The 21,277-nt window shown below is 34.2% G+C and overlaps 1 protein-coding gene across 1 annotated transcript in view; it reads right to left on the bottom strand.

Moving 5' to 3' along the window:
• Positions 1-6,674: 6,674 nt before the first annotated feature.
• SKOR2 (SKI family transcriptional corepressor 2) overlaps positions 6,675-21,277 on the bottom strand; it is a 45,101-nt gene continuing 30,498 nt past the window's right edge. The window contains exons 6-7 of the mRNA XM_051996258.1: positions 16,468-16,535; positions 6,675-6,737 (exon numbers count right to left, since the gene is read on the bottom strand). Of these exons, the coding sequence (XP_051852218.1) occupies positions 6,675-6,737; positions 16,468-16,535 (131 nt within the window). The remainder of the gene's footprint in view (positions 6,738-16,467; positions 16,536-21,277) is intronic.

Raw genomic sequence — 21,277 nt, 5'->3', positions numbered from 1 at the left:
TTTTTTGTGTAATAGATCCCTCAATACTCTAATGAGACTTGTGAATCCCTTCTCAGGATGGCTTTCAATGAATACAATAAAATACATAGGACTGATTGCATAGGAAAACAATTATCTACGAATTCCTATAGAGTTAAAAACCTCTGGATTAGATGATATCTAAGATCACTTCCGACTCTAAGTATGATGCCATATCCAGCAAGTCACAGAACTGGGATTAACCCTGGGTCCCCTGACTCCTAGCTAGTACTTTTGCCATTATTGATATTTCAGGTCAATATCTTATAGGTTGTAGATCTAAGAACTGGAGAGATTTCAGAGGCCATAGAGTCTAACTTTTTAATTTTATAGATAAGAAAACTGAGGTCCAGGGAGGTTAAATGAATTTTCCCAAGTTCATGATGGTACTGAATATTAGAAGCAGAATCTGAGTCCAGGTCCTCTGACTTCAGAATCAATGTTCTTTCTACCTTATTATATTGCCTCCTCTTTCTTCCTGGATTGATCCAGTAATTATCCAGTAATTGCCTTAATCATCCATTTCGCTTTGTTAGTAAAAGCCTGGCCTATGGTAATGAAGAAGAAATTTCCTGAAGTCGAATTAAGGAATACTACTTGAATATAAGAATAGAACAAGCCTCATGAACCATAAAAGGAAGGTTATAGGGAAAATGATACATTCTGTGGAAGCTTTCCCAATCCCTGAGTTGTCTCTCTAAAGTGTCAAGGAGTCCATTATACACAAAAAATTAAGAACCTCTATTCCAGTTCAATCTCTTCTATTTTATAACCTTATGAGACAGATGCTATTATTATCCCCACTCTATAGATGGGGAAGTTGAGACACTGGGAAGTTAGAGGTTAATTATCATTTTTACTTGTTACATTCCCAAATATAATGTGAGATCCTAGAAGGTAAGCAGTGTTCAGTCATTTTCGCATTTATTTCTCCAGTGCCTATCACAACGATTGCATACATAGAAAGTTAATGAGCAAATCTTTTTCAAATTAAACCTTGCAAAGAGACAAATTTAGCTTCAAGATAAAGAAAAAGACCAAACAATTAGAGCTTTCTAAGAATAAAATGGGCTTCAAGATTTTGTGATCTGAGCATCTCTGCTTCAAAATTACAGAAGAAAAATCTTAGCAGTAGCTATAATTATCAGTCTTTAAGACCAACAAACATTATTAAGTACCTACTATATGCTAGGTTCTAGGGTTGTACAAAGATAAAAAATTAACCAGTCCTCCCTTTCATGACTTTATTTTCTAACTAGAAAGGTTATGTTTATCTAACAAGAAAGGGAAAGTTCCAAGTCCTAGATCCTATTCCTGCTTTTGTCATCTGACTTGGACATTACTTCCACTCTTCTCAGTGCTTCAATATTTCCATAGTCAGAATGAAGATGAAAATAAATATCAAAGGGATTATATGTGGATAAGAATAGTTCTATGAAATAACTTGAATTGTTGGAGAAAAATTCAATAGGGTAAAGCCTTACCCATGTTAACTTATTTGATCCTTGTAATAGTCCTGTGAAACAGATGCTATTATTATCCCCATTCGATAGATGAGAAAGCCAAGGCATTGAGAAGTTGTGTGACTCATCTAGAGTCACATAGAGTCACTTTTAATTTTTAAAAGTAGCTTCTTAAAGACAGGAACTGTGTCATTTTTCTTATTTTTGTATTGCCCCAGTGTTTGGCACAGTGTCTTAGACATTGTTGTTGTTCAGATGTTTCAGTACCTATGAGTTATGTAATACAAGGATCATTTTCCCATATTTAAGGAAGAAACCAAAGCACAGAATTAATAATAGTTAATATTTATATTGATATTAGGGTTTGCAAAGTACTTTATATACATTATCTAACTTGATCAAAGATTAACCAGACAATCTTTTTTGGACACCAGTCCTGCATCGACAGTTTATCTATCGATCTATATCTAAATATTTATATTGCCTATGTGTGTGTTTTCTTCCCAATTAGAATGTAAGCTCCTTGAGGGCAGGAACCATTTTTTTGCTTTTTAAAAAATCCTCAACATTTAATGTAGTATCTAGCACATAGCAAATACTTGATAAATGCTTATTGTTCGATCAATTCCTCCTTTCCTCAAAACTTTCTGTATATGTAAGGGTACCATCTTTATTCCAGCCAATTAAGTTCCTAAATCCAGTCCAGCTTTATTTTTCTCTCTTCCCCATCTTTCATAGCCAATCAGTTGTTAAGTTTGATCAGTTCTATTACCCTCCCCCTTCTTATCAATCACATTTTCTCCATTCACATAATCAACCCCCCTGGCTTAGGCTCTAAGCTCTCACCTACATTATTATAATAGTGTCCTAGTTAGTCACCCTGCTTCCAGTCTCCTATATCTCTAATATCGCCTTCATAAAGCTGCCAAATATTTCTAAAACACAAGTGGGATCATGTCAATTCTCTATTGTTCCTTAGTAATCCCTACTTCTCTCATTTTCAATCTCTTTCTATCTAGTACTTCTTTTCCTGTTTTTCCTAACAAGCCCATCTACCACATTAAAAAAAAAAACCCTTAATTAGATTTTGATTCTATCATATCATCTAATATTAGTCCTTTCTGAGCCAAACTCCTAATAAAAGGTATCTACATTTATTGCCTTCCCTTTTAGAAATCTGGTCTCCTCATCACTTGATTGAGAATTCTCTCTCCAAAGTTTCCAACAATCTCAGAATTGTGAAATTGGATGATCTTTTCTCAATCCTCATCCTTTTTTGAGCCCTTTGTTATATTTGATAATGTTAATCTTCTTTTCCTCCTGAATATTCTTTACTATCTGAGTTTTCATATCTTTTAGTTCTTCTACCTTTCTTGTGACTTTTGCTACTCAGTTCCCTTTGCTAGATTGTCATCTATCTATATCACACTTTATAACCATAGGTTTAATCTCAAACTCTGTCCTGGACCCACCTCTTTCTTTCTTTATTTTTTCTCTTGGCAACCTAATTTGTTCTCTTGTGGTTAATAATAATCATCTTAGATGACTCATAGATCTATCCATCCAGCCCTAGTGTCTCCCAAACTATAGTCGTGCATTACTGGGTGCCTTTTGGATATTTCAAACTGTTTGTACCAGAAACACCTCAAACTCAGTATGTCCCAAATGGAAATAATTATCTTTCTGCTTAAACTTTTCCCCTCCACTAAACTTCCCTATTTGTGTTGAGAATACTATCATTCATCTAGTCCCTCTGGTTGGCAACTTCTGATTTATCTTCAACTCCTCACTCTACTCCACACAGCCAATCATTTGCTAAATCTCATTTTTACTTTAACAGCATTTTCCATAGGACTCCTCTACTCATACAGCCATCATCTTCAAACACCTCTCACTTGAACTGTTGTGATGACTTTCTAATTGGTTTCTCAACCTCAAATTTCTTCCCACTACAATCTATCCTCAGCACACTTTCCAAAATTATTTCCTTAAGAACATATTTAACCATATTAGTCAATAAATTCTAAGAGTTCCCTCTTGCCACTAAGATAAAATACATTCTGGCTTTTAAAGACCTTTATAACTTGACCTTAGCCTATTGCTCTAGCCTGATTTTACATTATTCTCCCCTTTGTACTCTATAGTTTAGATACAATGACTTTCTTTCTTTTCTTCACTCATGACCCTTAATTTTCTGTTTCCTTGACTTGGCCTGGAATGTACTCACCAACTTGACTATTTTTTAAAAATATCTTTTAATAATAGCTTTCTATTTTTCCAAATACATGCAAGGATAATTTTCAACATTCACCTTTTCAAAACCTTGCATTGCAGCCTTGTATTCTCTCCCTCCCCCGAGACAGTAAGCAATACAATATAGTTTAAATATGTGCAATTCTAAACATATTTCCATATTCTTGACTTATTTTTTAATTTCACTAGTTTCTTTTAAGCCACAGCTTTTAAGCAACCTTCTACCTAATATCTTTTCTGATCCTCTAACTGCTAATGCAGTCTTTTACTTTATATTTGCTTTATATTTATTTTGCACATATTTTTTCTTTATATACTTATATAAGATAAGGACTGGATCTGTGATTTCGTTGATATTGAAAACTTCTAGATAAGTAAACTCTTACAATATAGGATGTCACCCTCTGCAACTTAACAGGAAAAGTGAGTTGTCAAGATCAGTGGTCAAAATCAAAACAGAAACAGGGGCCACAAATCCATACATAAAGATCTATATTGGTCATGTATTGAGAGTTTTAAAGTGTAATTTTAACTTTTTTTGTACTTTTATTTTGTTAACTATATCTAAATTACCTTTTAATTTGGCTCAGGTCACACTCAAGAATGTCACAGCCACCTAAATGACATCTTTGTCCTAGAGCAAAAAAAGTTAAATTGACCTACCCAGCATCACAAAGCCACTATTAGTCAAAAATGGGGCTTGAACCCAATATTTTCTGGTTTTGGGAATGAATGGCTTTCTATTCTATTCTATTTCTATAACCCTAAATGTCATTTTTCCTTTTATATACATTTCAAGTTCCCTGGAAGGAGTATTATTTCATTTTCTTTTATCTTTGTGCCTAAACATATTGTCTGGCACAGATGAGGTGCTTGATGAATGCTTTTTAGGTGATTGTTGATTGATGTTGAGACTTGAAGTCATGACATTTAAGCAATAGTTGAAGGAACTATTTAGTCTGAAGGAGAGAATCCATGTGTGTGTGAGAGAGAGGGGTGAGGATGGAGGGAAGAGGGAAAGAAAGCAGAGAATAAGTATCTGAGGAGACAGTGGGAGAGGGAAGAGGGATTTGACTCATTTGGCTTTGGTTTCAGATACAGACCAAGAGCAACGGACAAAAGTTGTAGAGAGAGCGCAGATTTTATTTTAGCTTATTATAAGGAAAAATTATTTAACATTTAGAGTTTTCTACAAGTGGAGTGGGCTATTTTAAAAAGCAATGGGGTTTCTATCATTAGACAAATTTAAAGAGAGGCTGGCTAACCAATTGTTGAGGAAGCCATCTAGGCGATTTCAGTTTTGGTCCATATTTATCCAGATGACCTTTGAGATCACTTTCAATTCAAATTCTATGATTCCATAAAAATTTGGAATAAAGAAATACTTCTCTACAATGAATCCTATAAGACTCTTAAGTATTCTCCCAAGGAAAGTAATGAGCAGTGTTATTCAAATGGTAATGAACCAAACTGTGAAAAAAGGAAGCCCTCATATATGAGGAGCAATTTCAGCTGGTTACTAGTATTAATAGAAAAGTATTTCCAAATACTGAGGCTTTGAATGGAAGCCTAACCATCTTGTTATTTTATTTATGGTGTGAAACCCAAACTGAGCTGCTCTTAGACCATTTAGAACATTTAAATTCACCTGTCTAAGCTATTTTCAGCTAAGCTATCTGTCACTATGATTTCTATTTTTACTTTTCTAAGGTCTGAGCTTTTCCTCAGTTTTAATGATTTCACAAGTCAGTGTGCCTGGGTCATCCTAATCTATTAACTCAGAAGGAAAGGGTATCTATCATATTCCCTGCATTTTCTCTAGGCCTGTCATTAGATATATACCTTTTCCTCTACACAAACCATTAAATGCATATATCTTTTCTTACTAGAAACTTACTCCTAGTAATTCAGGATTTTTTTTGTGCCTTAAGATGCCCATAATATTGAGAAGTCATTGTCTTGTTCAGGGCAGCTAGGGAGGTACAGTCAATTAGATGTAGCCTTGAACCCAATTCAGAGGGAGCCTAGGTAGCCACTGTGATTTTGGAGTATAGTCTCTATTATTCCTTGTTGCAAAAGACATATATGTGCTGGGGATAAAATTCTGTTGGCAGGAGAGAAATTTGTGAACTATTATATCTCTTACATTACAGAGGAGAAATGTTTTAAAGGGTGTGAGTTGTGTTGCTGTTTTACCTTAGTACAGAGAAATATCAGGGCTTGTAGCAGGAATCCATCATTGATATCACAAAAGATCCCATACTGCCCATGTCTTTTCTTCTTCAAATCATTGGAACTCTAGGTATAGTAAAGCTTTGCTTGAGTAAAGAGCTAGTCTCAGTTCCTGGCACTTGTATTTAAACCTGTGATTTCTTTGGTTTAGGGAACTTTCGGTGGGAAACTCTTCTACTAATAAATGGTGCACTTGCTTGACAGATAATTGCCAAGGATATTGAGCAGTTAAGTGATTTGGAGGGTCATATAGTTAGTACATCACAAGTGGGACTATAACACAGATTTTCCTGGTCTAGAAGTGGTTCTTCATACATAATGAGAGGCTGCCTTTGGGCACTTGTTTAATAAACATTATATACCTAATCAGAATATCAAGTCAAGGATAGGGGGCAATGCCATGACATAAAGCTCCACCACACCACAAAAGAATAGGAATCTATTTTCTAATCTGAAAAGGTAACTTCCTTATTTTCAGTACCCTATTTTCAAATTTAAAAAAGGTACATGACTGGTGCCAAATTTTAATTTCAGCATATGCTATGTAGTAGAGACCTCTAGACATTATCAAATCCATCAAGACATTTCTTTAAAAACACAGATGGAGTTTTTTCATTGCCCTTGACCTAGTAATGCATCAATAAGGAGCAATTACAATCACTGATAGATCAGATTTCCAAAAGATTCTCTTTCTGGCTGTCTTACCTTTTAGCTCTTGCTGAGATGCGTTCCAAGCTTCTCTTTCCTGATCAAGCTGGCTGCATAGGGGATCTGTAAGAAAAACACAAGAAAAACTACTTAGAGCAGCTATGGAAGAAGACAAAGTACTAATGCAGAGCTCTTGATAAACTTTAGACAATCTTAATGCAAATAGATAATTCCCAAGAGTGAAACTTTACAATGGAAAGAGCTTTGTTAAAACAGAAAGATCTTCAATTATCCTGGAGTAAGTGAACTTTAAAATGTGCTTGTTTAAATATCACTGATTAAAAAAAAAGACCTCAAAGTTGAAACCCCATTAGTGGAGACATTGGAAGTTGGCCACTATAGATAATATGTCAGATCACTATGTCCTTTCAGTCAACAGTATTATTTATTTCTTCTGGGTAAGAAAACTGAGTCATGGAAAAGTTAAGCGATCTCCCCAGTCAAAGTAGAATATAGATTCATAAATCTAGAGTACTTTTCCGAGGAATGTGGCATAAATGGAAATCACAAATAGAACTAAATAGCAATATATGAAGTGTAACATGTAGGCAATTTTAAAATAATAAAAAACTAGTAGCATTGGTTGGAAAATGATACTTGAAAATATAACTTCCGCATAAAATAAAATAGAGACTTTGAATGGAGGCCAAATCCTGCTTGCCATTTTGATTTATGCAGCAGAAATTCAAATCACTAAAACTGAACCACTCTTGGATAATTTAGATTATTTAAATTTGTCTTTCTAATATATTTGCAACTAAGGTACCTTTCACTATGATCTCTATTTTTATCCTCAGAGGCTCAATTTAACTTTTCAGCTTATTACACAAAAAGAACTTAAGGAATATATTCACATATATGTGTATATTCTTAAAGTACGTCAATGCCAAAATCCAATTGTGTAGTAAGTTGTCCCCTGTAGACAACACATGGAAATTCACCTTTCAGCTCATATTATGTTTTATGCAATATGAAACTTGTCTGACATGTACAAGCAGGAAAGGATAATCAAACCCGCTAAGTCAATAAGCACTTCCTGTGTGCTAGGCACTGTGCTAAGTATTGGGGATACTAGTGCAAGCAAAAAAAAATTAGTGTCTGCCATCAAAAAGCTTACGTTCTATTGGGGAGCTAAAAGTGAAGAAGGTAGGGGAAGATAGCTGTCATAATGGAGAAAAAAAGAATAAGGAAAATTATTTGATTGTACTATGGATTTGAATACATGCTTTGCCTATTCGTGAAACTTTTCTCCCAAATCTCAGTGTGCAAAGAAAACACAAATATGGCCAATTTTATCAATCCATAAGAAGATCCCTTATGAATAAGATCCCTAGATAGATGAGGCCAAGTATCAGTGATGTTTGGAGATAAGACTGTATCTATACTCATAAACAATTACCCATTAGCAAATTTTGATGGAAACAATCATTCAATTTTGTCAATGATATCATCTCAGTGAAAATTGAAAGCACCTTAACACATATCTAGCACAGTTACTTCATCCATCCAGATATGGATAGAAAAGTTTTGAATCTCAGTTTTCTGGGTCACCATATATTATAATTTCCCAAGGCCCAGGGATCATTTATTCTTTCTTTTAATGTGTGATTTGATATGATTTTAAATAGGACTCTATATACATATTAGAAGATAATATAGAAGACAGAAGGAACACAAGAACATTGGGTTTGAAAATGTACTAAATATATAGTTTTGCTTTCAATATTTTTCCTACTTATATCCTTATAGAAAAACCCCTCTTTCAGGGACTCTGCTTCCTATTCCTGCACTCAAGGTCAAGAAGTCATCTTCAATCACAAGTTTTCAAAGACTAATGATTTTAGATTAAGAGAGAGATATCATTTTAAGAGCATCAGTCAAGTATTTCATGAAGATGGAAAGACAAGGAGGAAGAAAGAAAGACAATCTTTCTAAAGGAAAAAGCAATAGGGAGTAAGCATACAGGCTCTTAAAGAATATAGGAATAAAAAATGTATAGAGAACTGACTCAAATTTATAAGAAATCAAGCCATTCTCCAATTGATAAATAGTCAAAGGATATGAACAGACAATTTTCAGATGATGAAATTGAAACTATTACCACTCATATGAAAGTGTTCCAAATCATTATTGATCAGAGAAATGCAAATTAAGACAACTCTGAGATACCACTACACACCTGTCAGATTGGCTAAGATGACAGGAAAAAATAATGATGAATGTTGGAGGGGATGCGGGAAAACTGGGACACTGATGCATTGTTGGTGGAGTTATGAACGAATCCAACCATTTTGGAGAGCAATCTGGAATTATGCCCCAAAAATTATCAAACTGTGCATACCCTTTGATCCAGCAGTGTTTCTATTGGGCTTATATCCCAAAGAAATACTAAAGAAGGGAAACGGACCTATATGTGCTAAAATGTTTGTGGCAGCCCTGTTTGTAGTGGCTAGAAACTGGAAAATGAATGGATGCCCATCAATTGGAGAATGGCTGGGTAAATTGTGGTATATGAATGTTATGGAATATTATTGTTCTGTAAGAAATGACCAGCAGGATGAATACAGAGAGGAATGGTGAGACTTACATGAACCGATGCTAAGTGAAATGAGCAGAACCAGGAGATCATTATACACTTCAACAACGATATTGTATGAGGACATATTTTGATGGAAGTGGATTTCTTTGACAAAGAGACCTAACTGAGTTTCAATTGATAAATGATGGACAGAAGCAGCTACACCCAAAGAAAAAACACTGGGAAACGAATGTGAACTATCTGCATTTTTATTTTTCTTCCCGGGTTATTTTTCCCTTCTGAATCCAATTCTCCCTGTGCAACAAGAGAACTGTTCAGTTCTGCAAACATATATTGTATCTAGGATATACTGCAACATAGCTAACATATATAGGACTGCTTGCCATCTAGGGGAGAGGGTGGAAGGAGGGAGGGGAAAAATTGGAACAGAAACGAGTGCAAGGGATAATATTGTAAAAAAAAAATTATCCTGGCATGGATTCTGTCAATATAAAGTTATTATTAAATAAAATAAAATAAAATATTTAAAAAAAGAATATAGGAATAGAATCAATGTCCGTGGTGGATTCCATTGTTTTGCTGTTTTTAAGCAACCACAAATTGAGAGCTCAAAGTAACGCATCATTCCAATGTCACAAATGACAAATCAGGATCACATCATGAGCCTGAGATACTATTGCTCACCAAGGCTATTCAGGTCATAAAAATCTAGGTGTATGCTAAGTGTGGAAGGCCATACTTAATTAGCCTGCTCAGGAGCCAAGAAGTTTGCTTATAAGCCAGTCATTGCAGAGAAATTGTTATCAATGTGAGAAATTTGGGAAATTTTCCTTTTCATTTTGCAAATGCTCCAAATCCCCAAGATTGGCAAGAAAAAAGAGAAGCTAAATACCATCCTGTCTTAAAAATTTCCAAACACTCCAACATCTCTAAGTGGAACAAAAATGAGAGGTTTGGGAGAATAATAGTAAAGATGAGCACTTTTTCTGCAGATTCATCACTACAGGAATTAGTCCTATTTCAATGTTCTGAATTTGGTCCGATTTCATGCAGAGAGAAAGAAGACAGAGAACAAATCTTTACAATTAAATATTCACTGATTATCTGTTAGATGTATGATAGAGAATTAGGATGAAAAATCTTTGAAAAAAGATATGTTGTATTGCAAGCTTACTTTTTGTCAATATCTCACTTAGAGAATTTATTTTGGAAATCTAGAGCTAGAGAGCATAATAGAGTGAGAGCCAAACTAAGAATGAAAAGAAGAAAAAGAAACAGGAGAAGTAGGATAAGGAAGAAGAGGAAAAAGTAGTAATAATTATGATGATTAGTAGTAATAACAATAGTAATGTTAATAATAATAAAATAGTTACATTAATGAATACTAATAGTAATAATAATGAATAATAGTAATACGAATAACAGTACCTTGAATTTATATATTTCCTTAAGGTTTGCAAAAAGTTCACATATATTAAGTTTTTGATTTTCACAATAATCCTATGTTGTAAGTACTATTATTAATCCCATTTTTTAACATATGAAAAAACTGAGGCACTGAGAGATTAAGTGACTTGCCTAGAGTCACAAAGCTAGTAAGTTTATGAGATAGAATTTGAACTCAGGTCTTCCTGAATTTAACTTCTACACTTAGATTTAGATGCTGTCTCTGGCACAATCTGGTTGTATGATCTTGGGCAAGTCATCTGATTTCTCAAGGCCCCAGTCAGTTCTCTAAGATCACAAATGGCCCAATAGTTGACGATCTATATTTATAGATCTATATTTATAGGAGTTTCCTCTCCAGAAGTTCCCTACACCAGCAAAATCAATGGACCTGGAGGAAAAAGGAAGTCTGGAACTACTTATCAAGTTTCCTTCTGACTGGAAATAAAACTAAAAGAATTAGGTATTCTCTCTAGGAACTTTTTAGCAAAGATAAAGTTCAAAAAGAGATGTTTTGGTTTGAGTTGCCCAAGGTCATACAGTCACTCTGTATCCAGTGCCCAGTGTCAGGGGCAGGATTTGATCTTTCTGTCTCTAAGTCCAGATGCACAAAAGAAGTCCTTTTACTTCCATTTGAAAACAAAAAAGCAAAACCAAAATGAAAAACCTAGCATAAACTCCTCTGTGTTCAATTGGCAGAAACCTGGGCCAGGTCCCACCAGTTAATGCTGGAGAATCTCCAAGCTAAGGCCTTATCACGAGAGACCTGGGCTATGGCCAGCCCCAGCTTCCATGGCACAGAATAAGACACATATCCCTTCTCCCAGGAATGAGGCGCTTGTTCCACTCCCCCAGGCAGGAAGTTGTAAACTACCTTTTTACAGGTCCACAGTGAACGAAACATCAAAATTAAATCTATTGATTGAACATTATTTTAATTGAAGCTTTTAATGAAGAACTTGGAGGCTGCTTGAAATTGCAGCTACCTAGCCGAACAGCAGAGGGCACATGGAGACTAACCCATTTCCCCTGCCTACCTGCATCCCCAGCGAAGCTGCAAGTTCACTGAATGTATATTTTGGTTTAGTCATTTATCATATGCTCCGCATTGCAGTTTTACAATGTCCTTCAGGAACTTTATTGGAGAAGGCGCATATCTATAACAAACTACAGTGGTAGCTAATGCAAAAAGGCATGCTTTTTAAACATGTTGCCACATTAGCAAGCAAATACCCAGAAGGAGTCTAATAGATTTTGTTAGAAGATTATCTATCATCCATCCATCCATCCGTCTGTCTGTCTGTCTGTCTATCTATCTATCTATCTACCTATCTACATTTATTGATATATTGATATATATACACATATGTATGTGTGAGTGTATATATATATATGTATAATTTCATATACAAATACAAACACACACATACAATTATCCCTTCCACATCATAGGGGTTAGAGAAACAGCATGTGTATGGAAAATTCATGTAAATTATTTTGACCTTCCCTTCATACCAGAGAAGTCTGAATTTTTTTCTTTTTCTCTTATATAATACCTTACTGTAAAATTTGGGTTAACATTATACAATACTATACATATATTTTATGCATTTCTGCATTTCTAAACTTTTTTCTGTGTTATCTGATGGTTTTTGCATGTTATTTGTGGCTTTCACAACACTCTCCCCAAATTCCCATTTAATTTCTTATGCCAACCCATGATATATAGAAACCATGATGGCAAAAGTCACTATGTGGAAGGTATACAATGCACATACACATGCTTTTGCAATGCTCACACACATATATTCATAGAGACACATACATGCATATATCATGTATACACGCATGGGTACATATATATGGATGAATGTTCAGATCCTTAAAGGAATTTTGTCAAAAGATTATTGGTTGGGATTCAAGTTCTCTTTTCTTGTTTCCGATCCTAATGTGTGATGGTTACTAATTTTTTTAAGTAAAGGGAATTTTTATTATACTGCTTGTGAATGGGTAAATAAGTCTTTTAAAAAATAGTATAAACTTTGACAAAAGCTGGTTTGATTTTCAAATTTCTATATATATAGGCCTCAGGAAAAACATTTTGTTATATTTCATTGGCAAATCTGGATTAGAAATGAAGGTTCTAAGTATAAGTATCTAAAATTGTTTTTCCAAAATATTTGTCTTTCTTTCCTCATTTAAAAATGTATTTTTCAATATCTACTTTGATCTGTACATTTTAGAACTTGGGTCCTAGTAAGTTATTTTCATTCATAAGTGAACACATGTAAAAACTATTAACCTAAGTCTGCATATGGTTTCCCTTTTCCATAACTACATATGATTCATTTGACTATCATGATCACCACTTCACATTTTACTAATGGAATAAAGAAGAGTTAGTATTCTAGATGTGATTTTGAATAAAATAAACACAGTATAACAACATAGTGCAGATTTCCTCGGAAATCTTCACAGAGTTTAGAGGGATTTATGTATTTGAATTCCCAGTAATTACAGAATTAACATGTGCTTTTATGTCATCTTAAGGATATAAAGAATTGGCTCTTTTCTGAATTAACAAAGTACTCACTAACTTTAAGAGGATTTGCACTCAGTTATTCTAGCCTCAAAGGGCAGACTAATCTCATAGTAACTATATTCACTTATGAGTGTAATGATTCAAGGAAGATGAAAGTTAGTAACTTTAAAGCCTGATAATTTATTAATAGCCACAAAATGATTTAGATTTTCCTTGGGCACTTTGGGAGGTGCATGATATTTCCTTCTGCCAATTGATCAGAGGCCAGATAATTTATTTGAGCAATAGTTTGCTGATATCACATGGTGTCTTGATTTTCTAGTCAATAACTATAAGCGGATAGACTAGGTAGCTTGCTGTAATGTCACTTTCCCACTTGTCCAAAAATAACTTTCCCAATAGTGTCTGAAATGTTTCCCATCAGGGTTACTCAGCTGAGTTAAAGCATTTTCAAGTAGATTGTAAACTCACCGAGGGCAAGAACTATTTTTGGTTTTGTTTTAACATCCCTAACACCTAGCACAGTGTTCTATATATTGGACCATGGCTGTGATTTCATGAATTCATAGATATAAGAAAGTCAGGAAGTTTTCTTTACCAAGGAAGATCACTTTTCAACTTAGAATCTTCACTAATTAGTTGAGAATTGAGAAGCTAAGTGACTTGACCAGGATCACACAGCCAGTATGTGTCAGGGATGGGACTTCAATTTACTTCCTGATTCAGAATTAGCTCTCTAATCATAATGTAATGCTGTCTTTTTAACTTTCAAAGATAATAAATAAGATAAAATTAATAAACACTTTGTAATGTCCTTCATTAAAGTGGACATACATTATCTAGAAGAAATAGCACATGTGACATTATTCATATTTTAAAGAGGATTTTACAGCTTAGAGGCTGTCACCTATCAGAGGGAAGAAAATAGGAGACTGGACTAGAAGAACCTCATTTGGGGACAAAGAAACAACAATGACCCAGACCATGAAGCCAGATTTCAGGAAGGCCAGTTCAGGTAGGATAGCCCTCTTAGAGTCTTTGAGAGGGCCCTTAAGTTTTGGGAGTCAGCTCCTTCTTTCGAAAAGAGCATAGGACTTTGAGGAAGAATGAAGACTACTACAAAATGTTGCCAAATTTGATTGGGTGTAACAATATCGCAACAATAATTTAGAGCACTGATTGGAATTCTTCTTCTTCTTTTTTTGCTTGATTGGGATTAAGTGACTTGTTCAGAGTCACACAACTAGGAAATGTTAAGTGTCTGAGATCAGATCTGAACTCAGGTCCTCCTGACTTCAGGACTGGTACTCTTTACACTGTGCTATCTAGCTGCCCCACTAATTGGAATTTTAATGGCTCATAAGCATTCCCCCAAATTGTTCCATGAGTAATTATTCTAATAATTATATAAATATACTAATCATTTAGAATGAATACTTGTCAAATTTGACAAGAAAACTTCTTTGCAAAAGATTATAATGCTAATTCTTAGTGATAATACTTTGACTCACATTCCAAGAATTTTAAAGAACTTTGAATTTTTTTCCTACTTAACAATAATAATTCCTTGAAACTTTGGCAACATGTTATCTCCATTTTCAAAAATATAGATGCAGAATTCAAGTATTAAAGTTACATAAGTGACTTTAGGCATCTTGGTCAGTGGCAATGAGAACAATGTATCAGGCTCTGATTAGTTTTATTCTAATTGATGTTTTTTATGTTTGTATCAAATCTACAATGGATGATAATTTCTCTTTTGTGACTCTAAAAATGGGTACTGGAATTTGCAGCAACTTTTAAGTCCTTAGTCCCAGAACCCACCCCCCTCCCCAAACTAAATAATGAATCTTGATAATTTGAAAGTTTCCTCAAATCTGCAATATATATTTATTACTCACTAGGTTGATTATAGGAGATAATCAAAAATATTCTGGATGAGAAAGTTTAGAACTGTTATGTTCTAGAACATAAAAGCAAAAATGCCACAAATTGATTGATTTGAGCTCCCTAAAGAATGGCTATTAACTAAAGAAGATGAAGTTTTTTTTTGCTGAATTTGGGTATAGCTACCAAAATAAACAAGTATAATTAAAAAATACAAGTAGGGAGATGAAGGAGTCTGTTTAAAAGCTAAGTATCTACTCAGAGAAGTGCAGATTTGGCTGAGGTTCCTGAGTGTCTTGGGTCAATAATGAAATTGGCAAAATTGTTCATGCAACTCTAACTTACAACCACTTTTTAAGTGGTCCTCAAAATTGGAAATAAAGTGAGATTGTTTATAATATTAATGTCAAGAATCTTCACAAATATAAAAACAATTTCACGGATATAACAAAATGCTAAAAAAACATTCCTCGTAGAAAAATTGAGATGGCTAGATAAATCGATAGATCAATTGATAGATAGACAGGCTAACATTAATATTTCAAATAGATATATACAGACATACCATGGTATGAAGAACAAGACATGGACAAATGTTAAATCTCAAAATAACAAGCAATATAAGTTATACTGATTGCCATGCCCCGAATATTAAAAAAAGAGGATTCTATCCACGTAGTTCAGTATATTTGATGAATATTTTAGGGAAAGAAATATTTTCCTTATTTTATAGATAGAAGATGACAAGCTTGGGAAATTGTCTCATAAGCACTGCTGAAAAATAATATATATAGAGAGATCTATATCAGAAAAGAGTTTCAGAGAGAGAGGGTAATCACTTCAGAAAAATAATTCTTATTTATTCATTATCAGTCAGTCAATAAGGACTTACTAAGCACCAACAAGTGTTAGATATTGTGCTAAGTTCTGTTACTGTATAAGTAGATCTTGGGTATTATAAAATAATAAGAATCATTATCCTAAGGAAATTAAGAAGTTTTATTTCATTCAGAAATCCTTTGTTTCTTGTCATCATTCTTAATATGAATTTAATCGACATACACACACGCACGCACACACACACACACACACACTATGTATTGTGTTTGTAGAACTCGTAGGGCTTGTGAAATACAAATTATGAGAGATTCAGGTAAGTCTCTGTATCCCACACTGTCAATTTACACATCTGTCTATTGATACATATTAAGGAGTTACAGATAGATGAAACATACTAACACATCTGCTTGTCCTATGTCTAAGTAATCTCTTGGTAATTAGCATTCAAAGCAATTGAGAGAAAAATGAATCAAAGAAATATAATAAAAAAACAAAATAAATCAAAAAATTTTTTTGAAGTATAAAGAAATATATCTTACAATTTGTAATTGTTGTACCATTTCTTCTCGATATGCTAGTTCTCTTTTCATCTGGTCCTGAAAATTATCTGTGGGAGAGAGGGAAATAAAGAAATTAATTAAAATAGCAACACAAAAAAATATGCTTTTATTACATTTAAGTCAAAATATCATGGAAGGCATTTTAAAACATGGTCCACTTCTTTGGTATCATTCTAAAAAATTAAACTGAAAATTGTTCTGAGAATTGTTTATTTGTGATACAGTATCATCATAACTAGATCAGAAGCTCTTTGAAGCCTGAGTTGATATTTCCTGCTTTGTTGTACTTTCCAGAGCAACTAGTACTATCCTTTATATACAGTACTCAATATACATTTGTTGCTTGATATATGTGAATTGTAGACCTTTTATATGACTTCCACTGGACTAAGGCATGGACCACGAGGAGAGGCACAACTTAGGTAGGAGAAAAGCCAACTCTGAGCTCCATAGTAATAAAAAATATTTAGGTTGAATTGGGCTTTATTATTTTATAGTAACAGACTCATGTTAGGTTATATCTCACGGGTAAACCAGATATTGGACCATAAAAGATAATTAACCTGATTCACTGAAAGTCTTAATTCCCAGGAATGGTGAAAACAATGCCATCGATTCCTGTCTCTGTCTGATTCTTCAATGGAGAAAAGCCACACAAAATTAGACTGATCAGATTCTGAATGGGGGCTCCCCAATGAGATTAGGCATGGCATATAGCTGTGGCCATTCTCTTGTATTCTTCATTGTGTCACAGCAATAATGAATCTTAAGAAATTATCCTAGTTGAGTGTGATGGTACAAGCCTATGAGATCTGCCCAGGGAGACTGAGGTTATTTTGATAGCTTAAATTCAAGAGTTCTTAGCTACATTAGGGCTAAAGCTGATCAGGTGTCCACCCTAAGTATGAGATCAAGATAAGGAGCCCCTAAGAGTGTGTATGTGGGGGTTTACTCAGTTGCCTAAGGAAGAGTAAATCAGCCCAAGTCAGAATGGAGTAGGACAAAGTTCCATGCTGATAAAGTAGAAGGATCAGGTATCTGCATTTCTACACTGGGTGAGAAAGGGAGTTCTAATCCCAGAAACAAAACAAAACAAACAAAATGAAACAAAACAAAACAAAAAAATAAAGAAATCAACTTGCTGTATTTGGAAAGTTTCTAGGCTTTTTATAGTAAAAAAAATTATTCTTGGATTTGCTCCAAATATTTGTCATAACTGCTCAATATGATTATTACAAATGTAAGAGCATATGACTTTTCTTATTTCAAAAAAAGACAAACATGACCTCATTTTCCACTTGAAGATTATCAATGCAATGACCAATCATAACTCCATCAGACTGATGATGAAACATCCTTCCCACCACTTGGGAGAGAAGTGATGGATGACAGGAGCAGAATGAGACATATTTTCAGACATGGACCAATGTGTGGATTTGTTTTGTTTGACTATACTTATTTGTTAAGGGAGGGACTTTATTTTTTTGTGCAAAGAAAGAGGAGAAGGAATGAATATAATGATAGAGATAAAAAACAAAGAAAAGGACATCAACGAAATCTTTTGAAGACACAAAACAGAGCAAAAAGGAAGGTCAGAAGGAGGCATAGGCAAGAACATTAAGTATTATGGCATTAAATTTGATACATCCTTTAGAGATTAACTTTCCAGATAGTCCTTTTTTCCTCCCTGTTCTCTCTCTCTATATGGAAATAATCATGTTTGTTAATTTTTGTTAAGTATATAACTTTTTTTAAAAAAGGAAATTTGATAAAAAAAAACCCAAAGAAGACACAAAAAAATTCCTTTGGGATAATGATAAAGTCAAAAGCCCTGTGGTATGTAGAAAGTAATACTGCACTAAGTTCTGGGAGCAAGGGGGAAAGGAAAGAGAAGGAGAAACTATGATATCCAAGCTAGAGTGGGAGGGTACTAGCACTAACACAATGCTTTAGAAACCTGCACACCTCCCCATTTTGTCTCCTAAACTGGCATTATGCTTTTTCCCTGTCCTTGCTCTTTAAACAGACCTGAGATTTCATTCATATAGGGATTTCAGGAAAAGAAAACTCCTTTTATCAATGGAAGTCAGTACCTTCTTTTATAGTGATGAATTAATAATCTTATAATCTTAGACAATTGACTGGATCCCTGAAAGATGAAGTGACTTGACCTGTCTGACATAGTCAAGAATATTTATATTAGTATTTTTCAATATAGAAAAGCCATCCAAAATTGTTAAAAGTGAAAAGATGAGGGTGTGTGTGTGTGTGTGTGTGTGTGTGTGTGTTTAAAACTTTATTCGCTGTTCTTTCTTAGAGTCTAAGGAACAATTTTCTCTGATGTGAAACAAGGTGAGTTGGGTTAGGAGATAAAATGCCTTGAAACAACTTGTCTAGATTATAAAGCTCCCTTGATGAATATAGGAAAATAAATGGGAAAGAAGTGACTAATAAACATTACTCAGGACTGTGTAAATGAAAATTAGCATTTATTTGAATTATGTCTTTGCCCAAAGATAGTGCACTAGCTAGGTCACTACTCCAAGGCATCTGTGATTCCATCACTATACACATCCCCTCCAGGAATGCTGATCTCATCCCTGTCATATCTTAAAGAGATTGCTTCTGGGTGGCAGCTAGATGGTGCAGTGGATAGAGTATCAGCCAAGGAGTCAGGAGGACCTGAGTTCAAATCCAACCTCAGAGACCTAACACTTACTAGCTATGTGTCCCTTAATTACAATTGTTTAGAAAAATAAACAAACAAAAAAACCAAACCAAACAAAAAAAAAATTTGAAACCCATGCATGTTGTTGTTGAATCATTTCAGTTGTATCTAAATACTTCCTAACTCCATTTAGGGTTTTCTTGCTAAAGATATTGAAGTGGTTTGCCATTTCCTTCTCTAGCTCATTTTGCAGATGAAGAACTCAGGCAAACATGGGTCTTGACTTCAGCAGGATCACACAGTATAGACCCCAGCACAGACCCACATATCAGGACCCTATTCCCTTCCTTTTTTTATTTAATAAACCCTAGCCTACCAGTGACTTTCAGTTATACCTTCTCAAATATGCTTGTTGCTTTTGTATTATACCTATTTGGCAAGTCTGATAAGCAACATGCCCCTAACTCAAATCAAGCTATAATAATTCCTGTGGTATTTTCCCATTACTTTGCATATATAAAGCTATAAAGGAATCACTGATCTCCAAAATCTTCTCTCTCATCTCCCTATCTCCAGCCTCTTATCACAGTAGATCAGTAAGAGCCATCTTCTTAAAGTGTCATTTTAATCATGTCAATTATTCTCTCTTTAGGAGCCTGCAACGACTCTCTAAAAACAAATTGCAAATGAAATCAGCTATCATTCACAGCTATGACTAAGAGTTAATTCTTAACCAAAAAAGAGAGAGAGATGATGATGACAAAAGATGAAATAGATAATTTTGATTACATGGAATTGAAAAACATTTGTATGGACAAAATTAATACAACTAAAGATAAGACAGGGAGAGAAGAGGCTGACTAACAGAAATATATTAGAGCTAAAGCTATTTCCTAATAGATAAGTGGTGAAGGGATATGAATAAATAGTTCTCAAAAGGAGAATTGCAAACAATTAAAAACTATATGAAAGAATTGCTCTAATCACTCATAATAAGAGAACACAAATAAAACGGTTCTCAAGTTTCACTTCATCTCCAGAAAACTGGCAGAGATGACAAAAGATAATAGTCAATATTGGAGGTATTGTGGGATGATGAGCACACTAATTAGTTCTGTTGGTGGAGCTATAGCTCCAAACATTCTGGAAAGCAATCTGGAATTTTATGAAGAAAGGATCTTAAAAATATCTATACCTTTTAGGGTTAGCAATTCCATTCCCAAACATATATTTCAAAGAGCTCAATGATGGGGGTAGAAAAGACTTGCTATGTACCAAAATATTTTCGGCTAAATGTTTTGTGATAGCAAAGAATTGGAAACAGAGGAAATGGCCTAACAAGTTGTGGTACATGAAGGTAATAGGATATTATTGTGCTATGTAAAATGGTGAACATAATGAATAAAGAGAGGTATGGGAAAACATAAACTAATACAGCCTTAAGTAAGCAGAACTAGATAAACAATATGCACAGTGAATGACAAAACATTAAAGGTTCATTATGTGCTAAGAGCAGAGGATGCAAAATCAAAATAACTATCTTTAAGGAGCTTATATTCTAATAGAGGGAGACAACACATATAGGGGAGTAGTGACCTGTGACAGGTGTTTTGGTTTGGAAAAATATAAGTTGGTGAATGGAGCCAAAAAGTAAGTAAATTAACCCAACAACTTCAGTGTAAATGAAAAGAAACAACAATTGCAACAAACAATTGAAAAATAATCTTACAAATTTATATATATTACAAGCTTATACCTTAATAAGAGATATAAGAAAAACGTTTTCCCCATTTCTTTGTAGACGTGTAGGACAATGTATATGAAATATTGCATATATCAGATTTTTTTATATTTGTTAGTTTTTGCCCAACTATTTTTTCTCCTTCTTATTTTTCATTCTTTGTTATAAAGGATAGCTCTGTGGAACAGAGACTGTAGGTTTTAACCCACAGTTAACCTCCCCTTGCTCCAAATTTATCTCCTACTACATCCTAACTTGTGCATTCTGTTTTAGTCAAGCACAGCTGTTTACCATCCCTAGCATGACCCATTTAGTATTTATTCTGACACCATCTTGTCATTCTTCCAACCAGAATTGTTTCCCCTCTACCCCACTAATCC

The sequence above is a fragment of the Antechinus flavipes genome, chromosome 1, assembly GCF_016432865.1.
Source record: "Antechinus flavipes isolate AdamAnt ecotype Samford, QLD, Australia chromosome 1, AdamAnt_v2, whole genome shotgun sequence".
Taxonomy (NCBI): Eukaryota; Metazoa; Chordata; class Mammalia; order Dasyuromorphia; family Dasyuridae; genus Antechinus; species Antechinus flavipes.
The sequence above is the reverse complement of the archived record's forward strand: the minus strand, read 5'-3'. Positions and strand labels throughout refer to the sequence as shown.